Raw genomic sequence first — 23,100 nt, 5'->3', positions numbered from 1 at the left:
AAAAATTACATGAAAGTTGTATGTTTACCGGAGGCTGAATATGTTGATGCACTGAGCGAATGTGCGAATGATGCTTCAATGATATGCTGGAATAATTCTCTCCCGCTAAACCGTTATCAAGTCAAGTGACCAGCAAAATAAGTTTGAGGTCGGTAAGATTTACAAAAACTGATTGTCAAAAGAAAACAGATGATTTCAGTTGCTAAATTTGTGCGGAACACGGTTTTCTCTTTCTTGGAAGTTGGTCCAAGTTTCCGGCGTTTGTCAGGTGGTCCCAGGTCGGTCACCTGATGATGTGTTTGCGTCATCGGGTAGTAACTCTCCAGAGGGAGGAAACGGAACAGCTGTCCCATGTGAGAATCTTTCTCAAAAGATAACCAAAGTAACAGTAACTTTATAGATAACTACACAAATCAGAATAAATTTGTATTCTGTTTGTCTTCTACGTCAAACTTGTGGCTTGAAGTAGAGGGAACGAGCTGAAATGTTGAAGTAGTTGGGAGACTTGGGGAGGTTGTTGGAACAGCTGAAGAAGACTTTTCATGGCGGAGGGGACGGGACCTAGCGGAATGGATCCCCGGGGTTAGTCAGCCTGACAGCCGTGAACAGACGCGGACAACCACCGTCAGCAAGCCCGGCAGGGCCGGTAGGCCACCATGGACGTCCTGGGAGACGACCAGGCCATACAGGCCATCCTAGGTGAGTCAAAATCGTCCGCAAATCATTCGTCTTCTCGGACGTTTTCACTTGAGTGGAATATGGCGATTGGTAAACAATATGGTGTCCTCCCAGTATGTCACCAAAGTAAGAAATCATGGAGTAAAGTAGGCAGATGAAAGCACACTGACGCTCCCAATCACCTTTAAATGTGATGTATATTCTATACAGGTCGTAAATGATAGATTCTGGGTAAAATTCGTCAAATAAGAACCCGAAAATGGCACTATTTTGAGAAGGGAAGTTTGACAAACGAAGTTCGCGGTTGTTAGCTGATCACCGCGCATCTCTGCCGATGATCGCGAGCAGGGTCCGTTTAAACGGCTAATAGGTCATTTGGCGAGTAATTAACGAGTCAGTGTTAATTTGTGGTTATTTCCTGTGCTTGTCGGACGGCACAGACGGTGTTTTTGAGCTGAGAATTAGCTTTAAAAGGGTAGCAGACTTGTGTGGAGGACTTTTACCCCTCCCACTTCGCAGGGATTATGTAAATAAATACAACAGACTTTTCACAAGTTGCCATGAGTGAAAGGAACGAGTTCCTTCTTGTATCATCCATCCGTATGAATCGTGAATAGCAGAGATTATATTGCACACATCTATAAAGGTTATTTCTGGCCTTGTTTTTGTATATTCACATTTTGAGGTCTATTCAATTATTAGCCAATTGTGGAGCAAAGAAAGTCAAGCAGATGAGCTGAGCAGATGGAGTAATGTACTTACTTGCCATATTATTAGCCACAGCACTGCAGTGCATGTTATGTTTACTTTACACTTGAGAATGAGAGGTTGAATAGACTCAGCAAGAAGAATTAATTCTTATGATACTATGTAGCAATAGTCTAGAGTAAAGTTGTAAATCTGACCATGAAGTTTGGATGACCAGTGTACATAAGTGATAGATTGAAAATCAAACACTGTTAATGTAAGTTGAAATAATGATTTGTTAAAGAGAATACACAAATTTTCCCTGAAGTCAGCTGTTCACTAAGTGTCTCCGAAGTTTCGAGATTTATTAATTTACACAAGAATTCAACACTACCTGTCATGTGCCAGTTTTCTCTGTATATCGTGATTGGAAGAAGTGCTGTATCCAGGACCTGTCCGTCTGCCCCAGGACAGAAAATTTTCTTGTTGGGACAAAAAGTTCATTCCATCCATCCATCCAATGTATTTTCATGAAAGCAACAGGTTTGCCAACAGAAATTAACAACATGGGCTTCCAAACAATGAGTGGGACAGAAAAAACAATTAAAGCTGGAGACAGCCCAGATTGGAAGAATGGATATTCTGGATGTTTTCCTTTCAAAACAAATGTCTCGTGCTAACATGGCCATTCCGTGACCAAGTAAACCTAGTAGAAGAATCTTAATGCAGCAAAACCATGAAATATTCATGCTTTCATCTTTGCACGAGTGCATTTGTCAAGTCCACCTGTAGTCTACATAAACACAGATCATATTTCCCCTGTGGAGAATGGACAGGAGACAAGGTAGGTAAGCTCTTTTTGTCTCACATAACCTGTTGTAAATCACTATCTACATTTGTATCATCATCTCTTGTTTTTTTTTTAAGATCAATGTTTTAAAATGGTAATGTAGCCAGTCAACAAAGTCTTGCTCAATAAGATAACAAAAGTCATAAGCTGAAGATTTTAATCCATTCATAAAAGTTGAGGGTAGAAATTTGTCGGTATGAACCAAAGAATACATGTTGCTTTGACTTCATGTGTTGATGGTAATGGCACTTGCACCAGATCAATAAACAATAAACAATAGGAGAGTAGAAAATAACCTCATAGAATGATATTGGAAATCATACCAGCTGTGTATCAATATCATTATTAATTAGTATGGAGGACATTTTCACTATCTGTATCTCACTCTTTGGAATAGTTCTTCAGCAAATTTTTACTACTATGCATTCAACTGCATTCAACCAGAGCCTTGCAGTGTTTGGACTTTTCTCATATTTACACCGTAGTGCAGAAATATGGTACAAATGCATAGCAAGGTTGTGGAAAATGTATACACACATACACTATTGTCTTCTTTTTATTTTAGTTGCAGCCGTGAAGGTACTAGTAATATTTTGGTCTATGACCTGGACATACATGTAATACTGAAGGGTTTCTTGGTTTACCACATCACACACTTGTGTGGTAAACCTTTTACTTTTAGATGAATCATAGCCATGTGCATCAGTGCTATACCATTGAATACACTGTCTGAGGAGAAAGTAAAATGCTATCAGAAAACATTTCTTACTTCTTCTTGCTTTTGACTACAGTTCAACCTTTACCTATATAGGAATTATCTTATATTATATTTCAAATCCTTTTTATTGTGACTATTGATATTTACATTGTATCTATGACCTATCAATATAGACTGTCCATGTCTATCAAATATCATGTCGATACCTGTTTTGTAGTAATGTTTTGGCAGTTCACTTTGAAATTATATTTGTACAACATACTAGTATGTACTACGCAACCTATTAGTCTTTGAGAGAACATCATGATCACTACCTGAAACTATTCTGGTGCATGCATTGTCTGTGTTCGAAACTTACCCATGCCGACTTAAACATTGCGAATTAGACTGTATGGTCTTTACCAGTTTACATCTCATGTGTTTTCTTGGCTATGGTGTGGAAAGAAAGGGTAACAAAATATAGAACTGACAGCTTGCCAAAAGGCATTTCCATTATGGTGTGCCACATGCTGGTTTCAGGAAATGCATCTTACTTAGGATCTGAGCAAGACATGGCAGAAGTACTGTAAAGTTTAAGTCTGTATCTGTATGATCTATACAGATACATGTTGTGTATTTAAAGCTACTAGTATCAAGTGATGATGCTTGGAAAGTGTAAAGCTATCTACTGTCTTCATCATTGATGGCTCTAGGAAACTATATCTGTGTCTATGTTACAATTACAAAGTTTGTAAGTTTCCTCTGTAAGTTTCCTCATCTAAGGCCAACATTATCAATATTTAATTCAGTTCGCTGTGTATGTTGTATACTCATAATACTGGTAGTATCATATGACATTGCATTTTTGTTGATGTTAGACTGCCTTCAGTGTAATATCAATTTCAGATCTGCATTGTTCATTTTATAATTTTTTATTGTATCAAATTTTACTCTCAGTATCAAATTCTATTCGGTAAAAATGATTAACACTCTGATAGATTGTATATTCCTCATATCTTACATAGAAAAATTGACCTTATAAAAAACAACTACAATGTACTCTTCAAACAAATATTGCATCATCAGGTTTTATGGCTCTGGTGCCAAGTATGGCACACTTCTGTTATCATTAGGCTTAGCAGTGGTGGCACGATGCCATTACTGCATTAGAATTCCATGGTATTTAAAAATGGAAAAATCTGACCATAGAGGTTTTTACAGGCACACATGTCCTGTGACTCACCTCCAGTCAGTAACTTTAGTACAACCTCAGGAAGTTAGGGTCACACTCATGGCAGAAAAAGTTCTACCTCTGACCTCAGGGACTGGCCAGTAATACTAGTAGTATGTCTAAAACAAGTAAAAGTCTAAGGCTAATGTTTCTAACTTGAAGACGCAACGCAATCTGTAAGGGGAAAAAGCAATTTTCTTTGGCATAGATATTTTTTATCACAGTGAAATTGTAAAAGTTACAATATAACTATCTACAGCCCTGACTGCCTTTTACTGTTCGTCGCCCGTCCCCATTGAGTATCACATGACTTTTCCCCATAATGAGGCAAGAGCAGCATGCGGTCACTACTAGTAAAAGGGAGGCCTCCCCTCTGCCATATGGTATATACTATAAAGCAAGGGAAAGTGATCTGATATGTATTCACTATGGACTGTGCAGGGAATGAAAGCCTTTCCAAGAAGTTGGGCAGCTTCAAGGAGACTTCCAGGTAGTGTCAATGTCTTGTGTCTTTCTTAAATTTCCAATTCTGCTGGTGATATTGGTTCATGTACAAGTGGCTGTTTGCTTTATGTGTTTATTAATAGTCTGATTGGCTTGTTTTTTGGTATAACAAAATGAATAGATGTAGACAAGTATTTCAAAGTTTTTAAGGTTGTGGCAATGCCCCTTATCACTCATATTATAACTTATGTAAGGGTTAATTTATCTTGAATTGTGCATGGTCATCCATTTCTTTATCTTTATAGTTTGGGGAGAAATATGGTAGGTTGATATGTGTGTACATATTGATACGTTTATGTATGTGATTAGACATATTTGTGCTGGAAATTGGTTCAACCACTTTCACACTTTCCGTCCACTTAGGTCCTGTAAAATTATTGCATAAGTAAATGTGAAATGAGTATGACGTACTGAATGTTAATTTCCAAGTTTTGACTATAGACTGAAAGGTCAGAACAGCTCAGGGAAATGTGGATCTTGTATTCCGTGATATTGATACTTCCTGTGTAGCTGGGAAAGATCAGAGTTTTTTCTTGCTGATTCCACAGGAAATGCCTACATGCATATCTTTAGAGTTAGTGATTAGCTTTCAAAGTTTCATCAGAGAAGAATTTGTGACCCACATTTCAAGGATAAAAACTCAGAAAAGACGGCTAATCAGGATAGTGTTCAACGCTTTGTCATGGTCAAGGTTAGGATGTTTTTCACTTACAACATTTCCTAGTGTCCATATTTAGCATTGCAAAGGACATGGTGGTTTCTTCTTCAACGTCTCCCTCTACCTTTCAGGATTCAAAATTTCCATTTGTTGGCACCCACTTTCAATCCTCTCAGTTAAGTGTTAACCAGTGTCAGAGTCACAGAGGTTGGTATGGCATATGTTTTGCAACTTGAATGAAATGGAATAAAGTTAAAGCATTTTTATCAGACCAGATAGGGAACAGTGAATGGGATTGAAATAGCCAGAGGTCAATGTGAGGGGGAGGTGTCAACTAAAACCAGATGAGATGAACTTCCTGTTTTTTCCTTTTCCACTGGAGTGCTAGACTACTAGTACTACAGATAGAGTAGTAGTAGTGGGTGAAAGGAAAAGTAGGGTTACATACACATTTACAGTGAAAGTGATTTTTCATTGATACAGTTCTACATGTATTTCCCCTTCCCCATTGCAAGCCTGTCTCCTTGCTTTAATTTTTGCTTGCATGCCATCATAGATAAAAGGTATCTCTAACTCAGTTTTATCCTCAAAGTTGCTTTGTTATTATTTTGCATTTCATTAAACAAGATTAACTTTTTACTATCTTTCCTATAGGGGACTTGTAAGGGGGGATACAGTAACTTATGAATTTAGAAAGGCAAAGGCTACGGACTTGAATTTGGCAGGCTAGTTTTGCATAGCACTTCTGGCACAAGTTACGTAATACGTAGATTATGTACCAGTTGCACTGTACTTTGAAATGTAGTGGCCCGTGTGCGAATGATATGAAATTAAGGTAGTACTAGCTGACTTGGGACTTTTATGTGAGGAATACATGTAAGTACCTATACGCATACAGTACTTGACTGCTACTTGTGCTGGTATGCTAAAATACAAATATGCCATTTGTCTAGTTCCTGTAGAAGTACATAAATAGTTAAATGTACGTGACCTTTAGAAGGTTTACAGAAACACAGAGATGCTAGAGTGTACTATAGTGGACCATGAGTTCCTGTGGGGTGAAGTTTGTGTGACTGCTGTCCTGGCTCCTCCTGGCACCAGCCACATGTAAACTGTGACTCAGCAACCACTTCCTGTATTGGCACCTCCCCTTCCCTCATCTTCACCTTAGCATGTGGTATTTCCCCTTACACAGTATGTGCTGAAGGCTACTGGTTATTTATGGGGCTTCGGGATTATTAGGTCAGAAGATTAGAGGAAGATCATAAACACTTTAACAGTGTTTGTCTCCCTATGAGATCCTAATTTTCACTTATCACATGTTAATCCTTGTTGACTTCAAATTGAGACAACATCATCCCAATTTTCTTGTTTTTTTTTTCCTTGAACAACCTCTTTTCATTGGCATGGTGCAAGCAAAGGTCAACTTCCGTTTGTAAAAGTTGTTTTTCCGGTTTCTATTTTCCATAACCTCAGGTATATTTTATCTGACCTAACTAGCCTGGGTATCATCTGATTACTAGCAGGCCTGCCTTGTAAATGGCTAGCCCCTGTAGTTATCAGATGTCACTCTTTGGCTGTCAATTTGCATCCTTGTCAACATTCTTTTCATTGTGCAGGGAAAGAACAATGGAGTTGCTTAGATTATTTGTAGTATTACAGTATTTTACACTAGTCAGACTTTTCATTCTCTAAGTAAGTCTTTGTCCAGACAAATGTACTCATCTTGGGTAATCCAAACCACGGAGGAACTGTTACCTTAGCAGCAGTGTTTGTTTTTATGTACCCTTTGTTGTGATGATTGAATGGTTTCTTAGTTGGTTCATAACAAACTGACAGACTTGATTTGTAGGTTTCAATTTGCATACTTTTAATAATATACTAGTACTTGAATAACAAAGCAGTTGTGTGCTGAAATGCTCAAGTGAGGAGTTAACATGACACTTCACAAGGTGTGCCCCTGCCGGACAGCTGTATTACCCAGCCTTTCTTCAGTTATTGCCACAGAAAACTACAAAGGAAGAGACAGATATGGCGAAAATGTTTTAATTCAAAGATGAAAAACTGCTGAAATGATACCACATCACAAATAAAGAATGTAACCCAATCCACTAGCCCAATTTTCCCAGGCAAGAATTCATCTTTCCATACATTCTCAGCTAGATGATCAGTGACAAAAAGTAGAACAGGTATCAAAATATTCTGGTTGTTAGCAACACTAAATATATCAGATTCTAGAGGTGTGTGAGTGCTGAATCTATTTCTATTTATGCTGTAAAAGAAGGCCAATATTTTCTGTGTAACTCCCACCATAGTCCCAGCAGTAGCAGACATGCATGAGGGGTAGTCAGGTGACTATGGGCTGTGACGTCATAGATAACTACGTAACTGGTGCTCTGTACCTGTTACCTGCTGGAACCATTGTGTTTGTACGCGCTGCAGGTCACCCTAGGCCACAGGTATCATTTACATAATGAGAAAAGAAAACCTTTTGTTTTGTTTACAATTACATGCAGCAGAAGCAGCACAGTTGTCTGTGTCATACTGTCAATATTAGCATCTACCCCCTACTTTAGTCTTAGCATGCACAAGTTTACTTATAAATGTGCAAGGTTGGTCATATGACTGTAGTGGTGATATCACAAACGACATAAGGTGCTCTGTGCCTGTTACCTGTTGGGACCATTGTATGTGTAGTAGGTCACCATAGGTCACAAGTCTTGCTGCCTGTTGAAAACATTTACTTAAGCCCTTAACTAGTGTTTTCAATGGTAGAAAGAGTTACTGTAGTGCATTAGGCCATGTTGATTTCATTATATGGATGACATCCTATAGAAACCCAAAAACTGATGCGAGCGTACAAATAAAAAAAATGTTTGACCAAAAAAACGTTGCCTTCATTATGAAATCTATGTGGCCATGAAGGTTGAACAAACGACTGCATACACGGAATATAGTATACCGAACAATAGATTCTTCATTTTTGTTCTTTCACATCTTCTTTGACCTTAGAATATTCTATGACAATAGTATATGTTTTCCGATATTTGTTTTTGCCATCCATGACCAGTGTTCTCACCAGGAATTTTTCACAGCGTCGGGCAGGGGTCCGGGGGCCGCCGAAGGCCCCCGGCGGGGTCCAGGGGCAGAGCCCCGGTGGGGGGACCCAGGGGGGCGAAGCCCCCCGGAAGCTCTTGCATTTTAGGCTATTGAGAAGGCTTATTTCATCATTTTTTTAGGGCCATATCTACGATAATCGCAGCAGTCACTTAACTTCTCGTCAGCAGTTTGACGTAACAATATTTCGGGTCAAAGATTCACAGACAACTAAAAACTCATACGGTCATAAACAACAAACTTTACTCAGCTCAACAGTACTTAAAAATATTGTCCTGGTTGCCATCCGAAGTTGAAGCGCTTGTTTATAGCGCTAGTATCGCTGTTAGCAGCCGTGCCACTTTTGTTGACGGTCTCCCTGCGTCGCCGCCTCGCCGTTAGAGTTTAGACGATATTCCCACGGACATGTTTCAAGAAAATACCCGGTAAAACCGCTGTTCCGCGTCAGATTCCATTCTTTAAAACATGTGGGACTCCGTGTTACAGTCTAATAAATATTTTGTAGAAGCACCGCTGTGGGAAAGAAAGTCCAAGGAATGTAATATTACGTTGAAGTTCGCTGTAAACTTGCACACGGCACATGACTGAAACTGTAAACAACAGCCGCGTTTGATTGATAGCCGGCGGCCCTTTGATCAAATCGGAAAGGTGCCGATACTGCCCTGGCGGTTTGTGGGCGGGGCCACAAGGGGAGGCTTGTCGGCGAAACTATTAAACGCCCGGGTTTTACATACAAACTTACGATGGTTTGTATCTTGCGAATGCCGATACAAAGAGCTTCAAATTTAGAACAGGAATTTTGGGAAAGCGACCCGCTCTTGCTCCAGAATTATGTCGGAAAGAATTGATTCTATTTCCAGCGCTGAAGTAAAAATTACGCAACTATCAGTAACAGCCTATGTTGGTCAACCCAGCTCCCCAAATAAGGGCATTCCCCGGGAACTGGCTGTTCCGGGGAGATATCCCACCCCACTGATCACTCGCAGCACACGCGCTACTCATTTTATTTTATTTTTTTGGCACGAACGCAGGGCGGAACACGCAAAATTTAGAACAGGAAACTTTTGAACGCGACCCGTTCTTGCTCTAGAAATGTGTCAGAAATAATTGATTCTATTTTCCGTACTGAAAAAGAAAGACGCAACTGCTAGTAACAGCCTCTGTTTATCAACGCCGCTGTTCCGGCTGTTCCGGGGAGAGATCCCACCCCGCTAATCACGTGCGGGCAAGGCCCTCTCGCGTCTGTGTTTACATTTCCGCGCGCGGGAACGCAAGGGTGGGAGGGGCTGCGAAACAGCGGTACGGCGGGTCGGTGCTGTAAAACACCTCACTTCGAGCTGATAACTTCCTGAAACAGCGAAGGCGCGTGCTTGGCGCGTGCCTATGTATTTTTACTACGATATTTTTCTTTTATTCCCCATTTTTTTGCCGCTACGCTGGATGAAAAAGCAGCGTAGCGGGCTTTTTACAGCGTCATTTTTCCAGCCCACAGCGTATCGGCCCGCTATGCTGAAAAGGCCTGGTGAGAACACTGATGACATATAGTTCCTTATTTTGAAGCAGCTGTGTACGATTTGCAGTATGGTTGAAAATTTCATTTATTCTTGGAAACGGCCAAAAATCGATGCGTGTGTGGATGTCATCCATATAATAAAATCAACATGGCCTTAACATTTCTAAGGATGAGCAGTGTCAGTGATGATGAACACAGTGTCTGATGTTTTCTTCATAATGACTTCACTGGTTTTGGATGACATTTCCTTGTCATTCAATTTAGGTTGACCAGTAACACACAAACAAATAAAGGATGGTGTGAGCAGAACTCTCAGCACTCACAGCGTCATGCTTATATTTAGTACCTGGTAAACAAAAGAAAGTGAAGATGTACGTCATACCTTTAGATTCAATCCTAACTTTTGTTTGTGTACTATGTCACTGTTGGAGGGAAGTTTCCAAGTACACTTAAGATTAGTCATCCTTTAATACCATTGGGGACAATGTGGTTTGAAAGGGATTTTCTCATAAGTTTTTCTACATCATCTAAGCTGGGGTACGTTTTTGCATGTTAATTTTCTATACTGAAGTTCCATCAAGTATCCTTTGACTGTAGATAGCAGTCTGAGTGCTTTTTACAGACTTTCAGAAAGCTAGACTTTGTAAGTTTGTTTGCAACTTTTTTATCTATTTTGCTGTCCCATGAATTGTGATTTTATGATTGTTAGCTTTATTCTTCTAAGGCGATCAGATCTGATATCTCTTTTTTTCTTACTAATTAATATCTTTGCTCGTCTTCTGTTTATGATAACAGTTGTCCGACAATGATATTTTGTTTCATATTTTGTCTACCACAAATTTGGAGTTCTTCATGGTTACTTCATGTATATGCATGCTTTTGTCTGTTTTAGTGCAATGATAGTAGTTTACCTTTTGTTTATGATAAATAATATTGCATCTTTAATACGATACTGTATATAAATTCTTCTTCTCATTCTATCATGCTTGGTAGCACATATGGGTAGCAGGTAACCTTTTTGTACTTTACAGGGAAGCAATATTACTCAAGACCAGTTTGTCTTACTCTAACTTTAAGAACAGTGTATAAAGATGTTGCATAGCATGTAGCAGATTCTTTCTGAACAGTTCTTGCATGCAAAATTAATTTATTCATGTCAACATATTATGACAATATAAATGCTTACAGGAGCCAGGATATATTTTGTTGGTTACTGCTGTGGGTGTGGCTGTTCGTTAGTGTTCCCTACACAACAACATCACCCCATGTTCTGGTACAGTGGTTTTCTATGCCACCAGGAAAAGATAATATCCACAGTTTTATAAGAGCATAAAGCCTCCATTTTATTAGATGCCATACCATTTTAGATAGTAACCTAATTAAAACCAGTTTTACGTCATTATGAAAAATGGCAATCACTACTTTTCAAGGCTTCTACAAGTTATAAGTACATGTACATATTAAGTATCAGGGCTCCAGACTAACTTTTTGACCTAGGAGCGTGGCGCTCCTAACTCTTAAAACTTAGGAGCGCCAGCAAAAAGTTAGGAGCACAAGCTAACGTCTTAAGCCATACAAAGTATTACTCCTATAAATCAATGTTTTAAACCTGGAATTAAGTATTTGCATAGATTATAACAGAAAAATCATTGATCCTGTACAAAATGCTTGTTTGAACCTTTATTCATGAATGCTCAAATCAGCCGGCGTGTTGCTTGATTTTTCTAATCGCGGATTAGATCTGCAACCATTACTACATACATTGTATAGGCCTAGGAATGCGTACCTGAACCCACGTTTAGGTTCAGGTCCAGATAAGAATCCGGAGTTTACTTTTAGGTTCAGGTCCAGACCTAATGAGTCCGGACCTTAATCCATGGCATTGAATATTAGGGGTGTTACACAGTAACTAAGGCAGTAACCAAACAAGAAACAAGAAAATACATGAGATCATTTTCAAGTAATATAACACTGATTTCTTACAATATAATATTCATGAGTTAATACATACAATCAGGGAAAGTAAATTTACCTTACTGCTAAAGGTGAAACTTGACTGCTGTTACATATACAACAACAACAAACTAAAGAAGTCTACAAGAAAATCTGCAAACCAACAGAGGAGAAAGTGTAGCCAGGACTGTCAGGTACATCTTGTATTTCTTTTGTGTATCTACTTTGTTAAGAATATAGCTGAAAATAGATGCACTAAAAAATTAGAGGTTTACTTGTAGCCTGTAACATCAGTGTTAACTTATAGAGAAAAATCTGTGTACAAACAGTTCATTATTTCAGTTGAAAAAATATAGCAAAAAAGATGTGTTTGAAGGGCAAATTAAGCGAACTTTTCCCAACAAACAACATCTATTTATCAGTCTTTTGAAAATAAAGACTACAACAAAAGTAATATCTCAAGCAACCGTGAAAAAATCGCGACCTCCGTTCAACATTTTCTACGAATTCAGTGCCGACACCGAACCGTACCCCTCCCCAGTTTGTCATCGTCACATTAGCTGTTGTTTTTTCTGCATTCCACCGACAAAAAAGCAAAAAAAAACCTCCAAAACAATCCTATACATGTACTTATCACCAAGGACTTTAGGCATTCGATGAGTTTTCGTCAAAGTTACACGCTTTCGAAGCTTTCCTGCGTGATTTTCCCGCGAAAACAGCGGGGATATCAGATATTCCACCAATAATGGCGGCCGGGCGAGCTACGTCACGCCGAAATGGCCAATGGGGTGCGACTCTCGCGATTCGCGAGATGTGAGTTACTGCGAGACTTGCGCGAGATTTGAATTAGAATCAAAATGGCGGCTCGGTGAAAGGCGGAATCGGCAAATTTTGATCTTTGAGCGAAGTTTCCGGGGGAAAATAAGGGCGTACCAAAGGCGTACATCCAAAAAACAGGGCGTACATTTTGTGTTTTTTTTAGTAAAGGCCGTACATTGTACGCCCGTACGGATGGCTAGCTAAAAGCCTGCCTGAACCGAAACGTTTTTGCAAGTCCAGAACCGGTCCGGCGTACCGGCAAGCTTTATGTTTTGCTCATTTTTTATTGGCGCGCCGTGCGACCATCATTTAAAAAATAGGCGCATTATTAAAATTACGGTCGCGATGCGACCAAATCTAGTCGCAGTCACGAGCCCTGGTACTACCATCATGCCGGATATAATGTTTTTCTTCATGGTACTTTTCTAAACACAAGGGGTTTTCGATCCTGATCCTAAATATAGTACACACCTGTATGCTATGATTGGAATAACTATTTTTAGATTAGGTTATCATTTAATCCTTGTATGAAGTTATCTGAGTATAGTAGGTTGAACCAACCTTCTAAAACTTTTAGTAAGAGACAGAATATTCAGCTTGGGTCAAATGTATCTTCAGGAAACTCATCCTCCAGGTTGATATCCTGTACACATGACATCTCATTGTTGAACTGTCATTACCAGTTATTGTTCACTACTGAGTACTCTTGAACAAAACTTCATTTCCATAATGCAAACCATCAGTCACATTCCAGCTGGGTTGATCCCAGTAGGGGTAGATTTTATCAGCAGCGTATTAGCACCCCCTGTGTCTACTGTCAACCTTTCAACACCATTTTATGGTGTCTAGCTTTGTGTTCCAGTCCATATGAATAAATCCTACAGATCATGATACACCCTTCCAGAGTCCATTAAAAAGTTTATACTGTTAGGAAAAGTTTATACTATTACTACTGTTAGGAAAAGTGGCCAAGAAGGGTATGAAAAATCTCACACCATTTCATGTGTGTGTGTGAATGAGAGGTAAATGAAAATATGTTGTTGAGATGGTCAAGATATCGACTTGGTGACATGTTTAGCATAGTGACCATGTAAAGGAAGGCAAGTTTATACCCTAATTTATAATTATATCTTCCTCAAACATGTGACTGATGACAGATGAGATTGATTGGTTACTTCCTGCAAAGGTACCTATTACCTTGTGCTCTCCCATAACTATCACTTCTGCCATCTCTCCAGCTCCTGGTCAGGGCACTATGCACCTGGCATATAAAAGCGAGAACATGCTGTACTATGCTCATTCGAGCCCATAGCACTGAGGAAGCCACATGGCGAAACATGTTGTTGTGTGTTGGTTCGAATAAAGTTCCTATACGGGTAACATGCGGCTCCAGCATCTTTTCTGAAGATGTGGCGTAAGTGTGAATGGTTGGCTTGAGGTTGTCCTTATGCACTCTGCCATCTCTCCAGCTTGTTATGTTTCTGAAGGAAATGTTTTGTTTTCGAACGCCTACTGTCCTGCATTCTGATTCTTTCTTCCGTCATCAGCCAATCAAAACTCAGCACAGCTGATAACATCAGGAAGTTGAAATAAAAATTATATACCATAAAAAATCGCCATGGTATTGGTTTACAAGTAGCGCAGTCAGCAGTGCAACCATCTATGATGCTTAAGGACAAAGGTTTGTGTCCCACCTCAGAATTTTGTTATCTATTCTTCTGCATTATTTATTGTTTCCGTTTTAGACATATTCTAGTACCTCATATATACAACACTTTCATCTTGCGAACAGGGTATTGCATTTTTGACCATCAGCTTCTTTTAATTTCTTTTCAACTATTTTTTTTTTCTTTTTTCTCCCCTTCAGAAACATCCTGCATTTTGTACAAAAATGTGGCCTTTCTAAAGTTTCTTGTTCGGAAGTATCTTTGAAAAACAAGTGAAAGATCTAGAGTTAACTTCAGGGCAGAGACCTTTCACGTTTATGTTGGGGCAAGTTGAACTACCAGACTTACAGTTACAAATTGCAGTAAGCCTACTGAGTTGACTGGAACTTAATGCCATTAAGTTCCAAAGGTCATCTCAACATCATGACTTACTGTAGACAAGACTGGTCCTTGATAGCTAAGCAGTGCTCTATTTTCAGATGCTGTTTTAGAATTACGTATAACAAATAACAGTACAGTGTCAGGCACAAAGGGTTTTTTTCCACAATATGCTGTTGGGCTAGTTCCAAGAGGGTTCATTAAGGTTAAGACAGAGTATTATGCTTTAAATTTTTTTTGCATTGTGACGAGAAGACATTTTAGGTTTTGATAAGATGTGAAGATCTAGGATAATTTCATTTGTCTATGTCATTGAGAGATAAATAAAAAGATGTCGAAATGGTCAAGGTATTGACTTGGTGACATGTTAAGCGTACAAATTTGGATCAGATTTGAAATTGAGCATGTGAAAGAAAGTAAGCTTACTCCCTAATTAATTTTATCTTTGTCAAATTTCTGTACCTTATCGTTATCCTCTTGCAAGAGAGAATGAAATTAAGGACCTGGTACCTATAAGTATAAACAGGTTGGGATACCAAGCTAGTGCACAGGTAAGCTTTCTTTGTCCATTACTCCTAACACATTTTTAAATGAAGTAGATATAATCTGTCATGTCATTTTATCACTGACCACTCCTATTCCTCCCCACCCAGGTGACAACATCAGTGAACTGTCAGGAGAGCTAGACTTTCAGCAACTTCATGACTTCATCACACAAGACGAGCCAGACGTGTGAGTACACTGTACCATTAAACACTGCCTTTCAGACACACATCTCTATTAAAAATGATCAATTGAATTTTCATAGTTCTTCAAACATGAGATTAGTTCTTGTTTAGAATTGCAATACATGACTGCCACATATGTGTATGTATATAAATGTGTTTCATATGTTATGCCTTTTATAAAGCTTTTCTTCTTTCAGCATTTTCAGACACAGACAAAATTTTAGCTTAAATCATGTATGTGTTGCTTTAATGTCTTATTTATTATGCAGTGGAGACTCATCCTTGATATTGCCATGTTTGGGGAGATAGATTATGTGAAGGCATACAGAGAAACAGGTTGCAAACATTACAATAGTGACAAGGAAGATAGTGATTTTTTGTGTAATCCACATAGTCATTGAGACAATGGTTATTATAATTCGATGGAAAATAACTTGTCCTTTATCAATTTTTCCAGGTATTTTCCTGATATCCAAGGTGGCCAGCCCACAACAGTAGGGTTCACTGCGGGCACCAACGCTCCCACCACCAGCCAGGCCCAGCCACAAGGCCCCAACCAATACAGACACAACGACCTCAATGGCTACATAGGGTAATTTTGTTATCCCTATTCTGTGCTTTCTATATATTTTTTGTGTGGCTGTTAGATACTGAGTACAATACAGACTGCATATAGCTATGATTCATCCAACATGCAACCACAAATCATAAGCGAATGTTCACACTTGTCATCATTAACCCGCAAGTCAAAATTTCTACCCTGTATTTTGTCTTTTAGAAATCATGTTTGCTGTGATATAAATGACTCAGGTAGATGACACACCTAAGCGATCATGATGTGTAGGATCCTGTTTTTCTAGTTTCTTTTTTTAAGTTGGAAAAGCCTCAGGCAGAGACCACACAGGGCAGTCGTGTCAAAGTGATTACTCATCCCTGACAGTTTACTTTGTTGTTACCCTACTACCTTGCTAAGGGCACTGAACTGACTGTCTCCGACAGTGGTTTTGTAAATTCCTCAGCTTCAAAAAGACAAGACAGATGGTGTTTCTGTACGTGTTTGTAACATGAACGTCAAAACAGAAATTGAAGAAACCTAGGAAGGCAATATTTTCGAGAAAATGCAGGATGTTTCTCTCCAAGTAATTTAACTTTAATTTTCGAAACCATACGCAGGTTTGCTATCGTAAACCTCTAAATTACCAATACAGGTTTTGGTAATTGTTCATATTTGCTAGAACAGCTAATACTGTGCTCATATTTGCTGGAACAGCCAATATGCTAATGTCATATAGACAGATCTAATTATAAGCTGACTGTGAATCGTTCATGACAGAAGAAAAAGAACACCAAAAAAAGCAAGATATTTTGGGGAAACATAATTATGTAATTGCATCACATTGTGATGACTGCCTTGTAACATTTTTGTCTGATTGCTGTACCCCATAGGCGTCTGCCTGACTCCCCACCGGACTCGAGCTCGGAGCCGTGCTCCCCTCCCCAGGACCTGCCTGCAGACGGGCAGCCTCCAGCAGGACTCATGGACTCTGGGTTCTCACAGTGCAGCTTACGGGACAGCAATGCACAGGTAAGGGGTTCAGTTACATCCCACCAATGCTAAATGTGTTAAGATTTTATTCAGTATAAGAAAGCCTTCAAGCTTTAGTGACACAATTCCATTGCCGTGATCAGTATTAAAAACTACCACTGCTGTTACCAGTGTTGAAAATTCTGACAATGTATGGTGACAATAACATAGCATTGTTGATAAGTTGATGCTTACGTGTCTGTAAACTTAAGCAATTAAGCTGTCGCAAGTATTGAAAACAAACTGCAGCTATTAGTTTAAAAGTAAGTCTGATGACATACATGTATGTGCTGTGTGACACCGCATCTATGTCAAGTTTATAATGTTCTTGTATTGTCAATCTGTGTCACACAGTTTCTATATATGAGTTATCTAAGAAATGCATGCAGTTAATAAGTTGATCACAAATGCTGAGTTGTTCTCTCCTGCCTGTAGATGGTGCAGCTTCCCCAGCCAGGTAGCTATATGAAGCAGGAGCCGGTGCAGATGCCCTACCAGGCCATGCCAGGCCAGCAGCCTACAGCCAGCTACAGCAGCATGCCTCCTCCCAACATGCTAGACATGAGCGCTCAGGGAAACCAGCTGCTGGCTCAGATAGTCACGTAAGTCTGGGGAATTACACACCAAGGTTTCGTACTGATCATGACTTGTTCAGGAAAACCATACTTGCTTGCATTTTTGAGATAGGTTAAGCTTGATACTTGATGAGCTTGTACTATGTGACTATATACTACTAGGTGGCTACCTCTACATTAAGGACTAGCTGGCCAACGTGACCACCTGTTTACATACTTGTAGACTAGGGCAGGTTTTACTTTTAATAGAAGAAGTTATATTGATGTTTTCTTTTGATTCCCTCTTTGCCATCTGCAAAGTAATAATGGAAACATGTTTCTTGTTGCTTTTGTCAAGAAAAAATGTACCAGTGATTGTAGTAGCCTACAATTTTTGGACATAACACTGTGGCTGTTCCATTTAACAGGAACTCCCCCCAGCCCCAGCGCCCAGCTGCCAAGAAGAGAAAACATTCCGAGTCCCCGGCAGGCTCCATCAATGCTGGCATGGTGGGGGGACTGCTCACACACATAAAACAGGAGCCTGGTAGGTACACCCCTCTGCATGGAGTGGACTGGTCTTGTGTTGTGTCCTTCAGCAATGTTGTTAATGATGAAAACATATTTATTCAAAACAACACAGTGGTTTTTTTTTTATTCTCTTGTAGAGAGTTTAGATTAAGAAGCATAGTAAATGATATTCCATTTTACATAACTCCATATTGGCTGTAAGATTTGTTTGTTAACATTAAGAACACAGGAAAAAAAAATACTAACTATAGTTCACATGTAGTAATAAAAAAGATACTGACCATAGGCCCTCTTGTAGGAAGGACTGTGTCATGATCATATATATGAGCATCTCATAAAGAGGCTATACCAGAAGACATTTTGACACCCCAAATTCCCATCAAAGCAAGCCATGTAGAAAATGGAAAAGATGCCTTTTATACAAAAATGTTCGTCTTTGTAGAATAGAAAAGTTTGAAAGTTGATTTTATATCTTGTATCAATGATTTCTTTTCTCAGGTTTGGTTTCTGACTGCTTGGGTGACTTCGGGATTGATCCGGATCAGATCTCGCTGGACGGCAGCATGTACATGGAGAATACCACATATCAGAGTATCAAGTGGCAGGCCCACACCCCCAGCAGCTGGCACAAGCTGTATGATGCACACCACAGTGAGCTGTAAGTAGCATTCTGAAAAGTATGGATTTGGTCATAAGAAGTTTCCTTATTGTTGAACCCTTGACATCTTTTAAATGTCTTGCTTGCACTGCTTTAATATACAGTAGAAGCCAGTCAATTGCACAATTGATTAATGAATGAATGAAGACCTTTATTGTACAGTTTTGCCCAACCGAGCTAAGTACAGGTCACAACAAGTCAAGATGTATACATATAAAAGTATCACAAATCTAGTCTAACAAAAGTTAGCTTCTTCTCGCTTCTTGGTAATCGTGAAAATGTAGGACCGTATGGGTTTAGCTATTGTCGGGTTGTCAAAACGCATGAGAAATATAAACTTGTCAGTGCTACTCATGTGTCTGAAATGAGGGAATCTACTTTCTATATAACTAAATAGAGTATTTCTATCATTGACATACATATCGCAATCAACAGTGAAGTGCACTTCATCTTCTACCATGTGTGAGGTACACACTTCTGCACGGAATCTCAAAATCCCAAACCAGTGTGGTCCAGTTGGATAACTTTGCATATTAATTGCACCAGCAGGGTAATTGCACAAAATACGCTGACAAAGAGGCTGTGCAATTAAGCGGTTTCTACTGTATTAAGATGCATTATTTTGTTTCCTTCCTTGCATGCCAGGTTGATTATGCACTACCAGGATCTTAGCAAAAACCTAATGTCAACTTTTAAGAACTATTTTAGTAACTACTAGTATGTTTATTTTACCATAAGTCTGATAAACTGTGCACTTATGTAAACCAGGATTAATGCAGTTTCCCTCTTCTCTTTTCCAGCCCTGCTCCCAGCTACAGAGTTGATGCAGACAAAGGCTTCAACTTTTCCACAGTAGACGACTCGTTTGTGTGTCAGAAAAAGAACCATTTCCAGGTTACTGTGCACGCAGGGCTGGCCGGCCACCCCAAGTACATCAAAGATGGCAACCACTTCAAGGCCATCCAGAAATACTGCGTACACATTTGTGGTGTGAAGGTGAGCAGATGGGGAAAATGTCTCAACTGTTTTCTCATCACTATTTACAGCAAGGCGTATTCTTTTATTTATGTAGAGTGATGTGCTTGTCTTAATAAAACTGTTCTCATATAGAGTCAACTTCCTTCAGTGCTAGTTACTTGTCAAATTATAGCAAGCATGTTATCACAGAAAAGAACAAACATTAGTCCTAAGAAGTACTAAATTGAAATTGTATTGAAATTTTGCTTCCTCAATTGGTTTTGAAACTATGTGATGAATGTTACTGTTGTCTTCCTTTCAGTTTGAATCCATCACCCAATCCATAAGAGTGGAGCAGTCCCAGTCAGACAGAAGCAAAAAGCCCTTTCATCCTGCACAGTAAGTATGAGAACACATTATGCTCATTCAAAGGGAAGTCGCAAGGATGACGGCAGGAGAAATTTCACTGGGTTTGACTAGTAGAAATTTTTCAATCGAGGACAAAGAGTGAATTTGCACTAGATTCTGTTCCTTGTACTTGTCTCCAATTGGTCATTAGTTTCTAAATAGGGTAAGGCACTTTTTGAAGATAGCATATCAGTGTCCAAGGTCTCAGTTTCCACACAAAAAAATGACGCAATTTATTTTCAGGAATCCAGTCAGCTTAGGCATTACAAAGTCATCTTCTGTAAATGGCATGTTACCATTGTCTAGTTAGATGATTTTATGCCATTAGCCAAATAGTCAAAGTTTTATGTGTTTGCCTCCTTTCTGTTTAGTCTTGACCTCCACCCTGACAAAGTGGTGAAGATGACGTTGGGACGACTGCACTTCAGCGAGACCACATCCAACAACATGCGCAAGAAAGGCAGACCCAACCCCGACCAAAGATACTTCATGTTGGTGGTGGCGCTGCATGCACACACGTCCAACGGGCATTACCTTGTTGCTGCTCACTCCTCAGAAAAAATCATTGTCAGGGTAAGGGTCAGAAAACCTTTTTGAGTAGTTCTAATTTGTAGAGGTTTCCATTTGCCAAAAGGCCTCCAACAGATACAAGATATACTAATGAAAGACTAAGATTTTATTGAATTAGATAGTGTATTGTGCAAGCACTCTTATAGCTAGTCAACTGTCTTTATTCTGTAGGCATCAAACCCAGGACAGTTTGAGAGCGATGACATCAGCTGGCAAAGAGGACAAATGCCTGATGCTATCTACCACCAGGTGAGATCCTATCACAAGCACATTTTGAACAAATCGTTTTGCTGTTCTGCCTGTAAATTTTTAAATTTATAATTGCCAGCAAGCCCAGGCATCAATGTGCAAGGCTGTAGCAGTCATATAGAAAGTATGGTTTGTATCATCAAATGTAATTCTCTTTCCTTATTGCACTACAGGGAAGGGTTGGCATCAACACAGAAAGACCTGATGAGGCTCTGGTTGTCCATGGTAACGTGAAAGTGTCAGGACACATCATGCAGCCTTCAGACATGCGCGCCAAGGAGAACATCAAAGAGGTGGGTATAAGGCATCACATTCAGCAGTTACAGTTAGTTAGGAGCTTTTAGAGATTAAGTATTGAAACCAGGTAGCCTTTCAGCATTTCAGGGTTACTCTATCTATGAAATGTAAACACACAAAAAAACAGATTTCTTAATGTTTAGTCTTTGTCTTTATCAGTATTCCTGCTATGAGTTAACACAGGTACAGATATACATTGTAACACAGCATCTGCTTGTTGTTTCTTTGCTCGGTCTTCTTGTATGTTGTAAATTGCAAAGATTTTACGTTATGTTTGAAGCTTTATTTATTCATGAGAAGCTCAAATTGGCCTGTAGGCTGCTTTTGATTGAGGTCCTGAGGGAGGAGGTAAGGGTTAGATAAGATATGACAAATACAGATTACATCACTCAAGTCCTACGCAAACTATCAACATATACCATTACAATATACATGGTACAAAACATTTCCTTGTTGATAATAACTAGCACATGTTTTTTACAGGCTGACACAAAAGAAGCCCTGACAAATGTGTCTCAGCTGAAAGTCTACAACTACAACTACAAACCAGAGTTTGCAGAGAAGATGGGGATCGATAAGGTGGATGACAAGGGAGTCCTGGCACAAGAGGTCAAAGAGGTCATCCCAGATGCGGTCATAGAAACCGGAGAGGACATTGACCTGGAAGGCGGAGAAACGATAAACAACTTGTTAGTGGTCAACAAGGTTTGTGAAGAAACAGTTTTTTACAATTAGCATAAAGTATTTCACATTAAGGAACCTTGAGGATAGATCTCCATAAAAGATTCTTTGAATATTTTTGGACATCAAGTTTTTATGTCAGTTTCAGATGCAACATCTATAATAGAAAAGACAAGTAACAAACTTAAAAGATGGATTCACAGCACCCAACAGCAGCTAATGGACAGTCAGTCTCATAGCTCCTTGATTCAATGTCTAACTTAGACTTAATCGTTTACCCGTTGTAACACTCTTTTTAAAACTGTTCTTCTATGTCTGAAAATGTATTGATTTGGTATGTACATCTTACCTTTTCCAGGACCGCATCTACATGGAGAATGTAGGAGCGGTAAAAGAGCTCTGTAAGCTGACTGACAATCTGGAGACGAGAATTGATGAGCTGGAGCGGATGAACAAGAAACTTGCCAAGCTGAAGAGGTTAGACAGCATCAAGTCCACATCCAGCACCAGCACAGCAACAACTGTCGGGTAAGGAAATGGAGATACATGTGCAGTAGGACTTGTTAGACTTACTAAAACGTTGTCTGTGCCTTATCTTGGCATAAGAGCATAAGACAAGAGTAATATGCTACCTTGATCTTGAAGAAGCATATACAAACAAATCATGCTACTGTAGGAAAATGCTACAATTGTAAAGATGTGTCTGTAGTGTGTGCTCCATAAATTACTTGATGGTGTAAGTTCAGACTTTTGATGTCTTAACAGGGCTCTAGCCAGCGTCCGTTTTTCCGTCAATTGACGGAAATTTGCTGCGTGTGACGGAAAAATTTTAAAACCAATCCGTCAACTTTGACGGACAAAAATCTGATAAAAGCTCCTTGGTGGAAGCTACAGGCTGCTTGGGGACGCCGTCCACGGCCGTCAAAACCACACACTGTTTGTTTTGCTATTGTTATGATTGTTGATAATGTGTGTCGGTGCCCTTTCGCATACGATAATCTCATTAAAACCCGTTTTTCAAGGTCTCAGTTCAGTCTCTCTAACTCCTGGAATCGTGTTTTCGCGACAATGGGAATTGGCTGACGGAAAAAAATGTCGAGCTGGCTAGAGCCCTGTGTCTTAATGTCTTA

The 23,100-nt window shown here is 39.4% G+C and overlaps 1 protein-coding gene across 5 annotated transcripts in view; it reads left to right on the top strand.

Annotated features, from left to right (window-relative positions):
- The first annotated feature begins 357 nt into the window (after nt 1-357).
- The window catches only part of LOC118414763 (myelin regulatory factor-like), a 31,320-nt gene continuing 8,577 nt past the window's right edge, over nt 358-23,100 (top strand). For 2 of the 5 annotated variants that reach the window (XM_035818986.1, XM_035818982.1), the window contains exons 1-14: nt 4,494-4,633; nt 15,406-15,484; nt 15,938-16,072; nt 16,927-17,065; nt 17,501-17,667; nt 18,048-18,166; nt 18,649-18,808; nt 19,609-19,804; nt 20,088-20,164; nt 20,545-20,746; nt 20,915-20,992; nt 21,166-21,285; nt 21,773-21,994; nt 22,329-22,498. In XM_035818986.1, coding sequence (XP_035674879.1) covers nt 4,561-4,633; nt 15,406-15,484; nt 15,938-16,072; nt 16,927-17,065; nt 17,501-17,667; nt 18,048-18,166; nt 18,649-18,808; nt 19,609-19,804; nt 20,088-20,164; nt 20,545-20,746; nt 20,915-20,992; nt 21,166-21,285; nt 21,773-21,994; nt 22,329-22,498 — 1,937 coding nt within the window. In that variant the 5' untranslated portion in view covers nt 4,494-4,560. Of the gene's footprint in view, nt 700-4,492; nt 4,634-14,099; nt 14,122-15,405; nt 15,485-15,937; nt 16,073-16,926; nt 17,066-17,500; nt 17,668-18,047; nt 18,167-18,648; nt 18,809-19,608; nt 19,805-20,087; nt 20,165-20,544; nt 20,747-20,914; nt 20,993-21,165; nt 21,286-21,772; nt 21,995-22,328; nt 22,499-23,100 lie in introns of those variants that run through there. The other 3 variants (XM_035818983.1, XM_035818981.1, XM_035818985.1) reach the window with 3 other exon arrangements.

This window comes from Branchiostoma floridae, chromosome 4 (assembly GCF_000003815.2).
Source record: "Branchiostoma floridae strain S238N-H82 chromosome 4, Bfl_VNyyK, whole genome shotgun sequence".
Classification (NCBI taxonomy): Eukaryota; Metazoa; Chordata; class Leptocardii; order Amphioxiformes; family Branchiostomatidae; genus Branchiostoma; species Branchiostoma floridae.
This window is presented reverse-complemented; position numbering and strand designations above follow the sequence as displayed.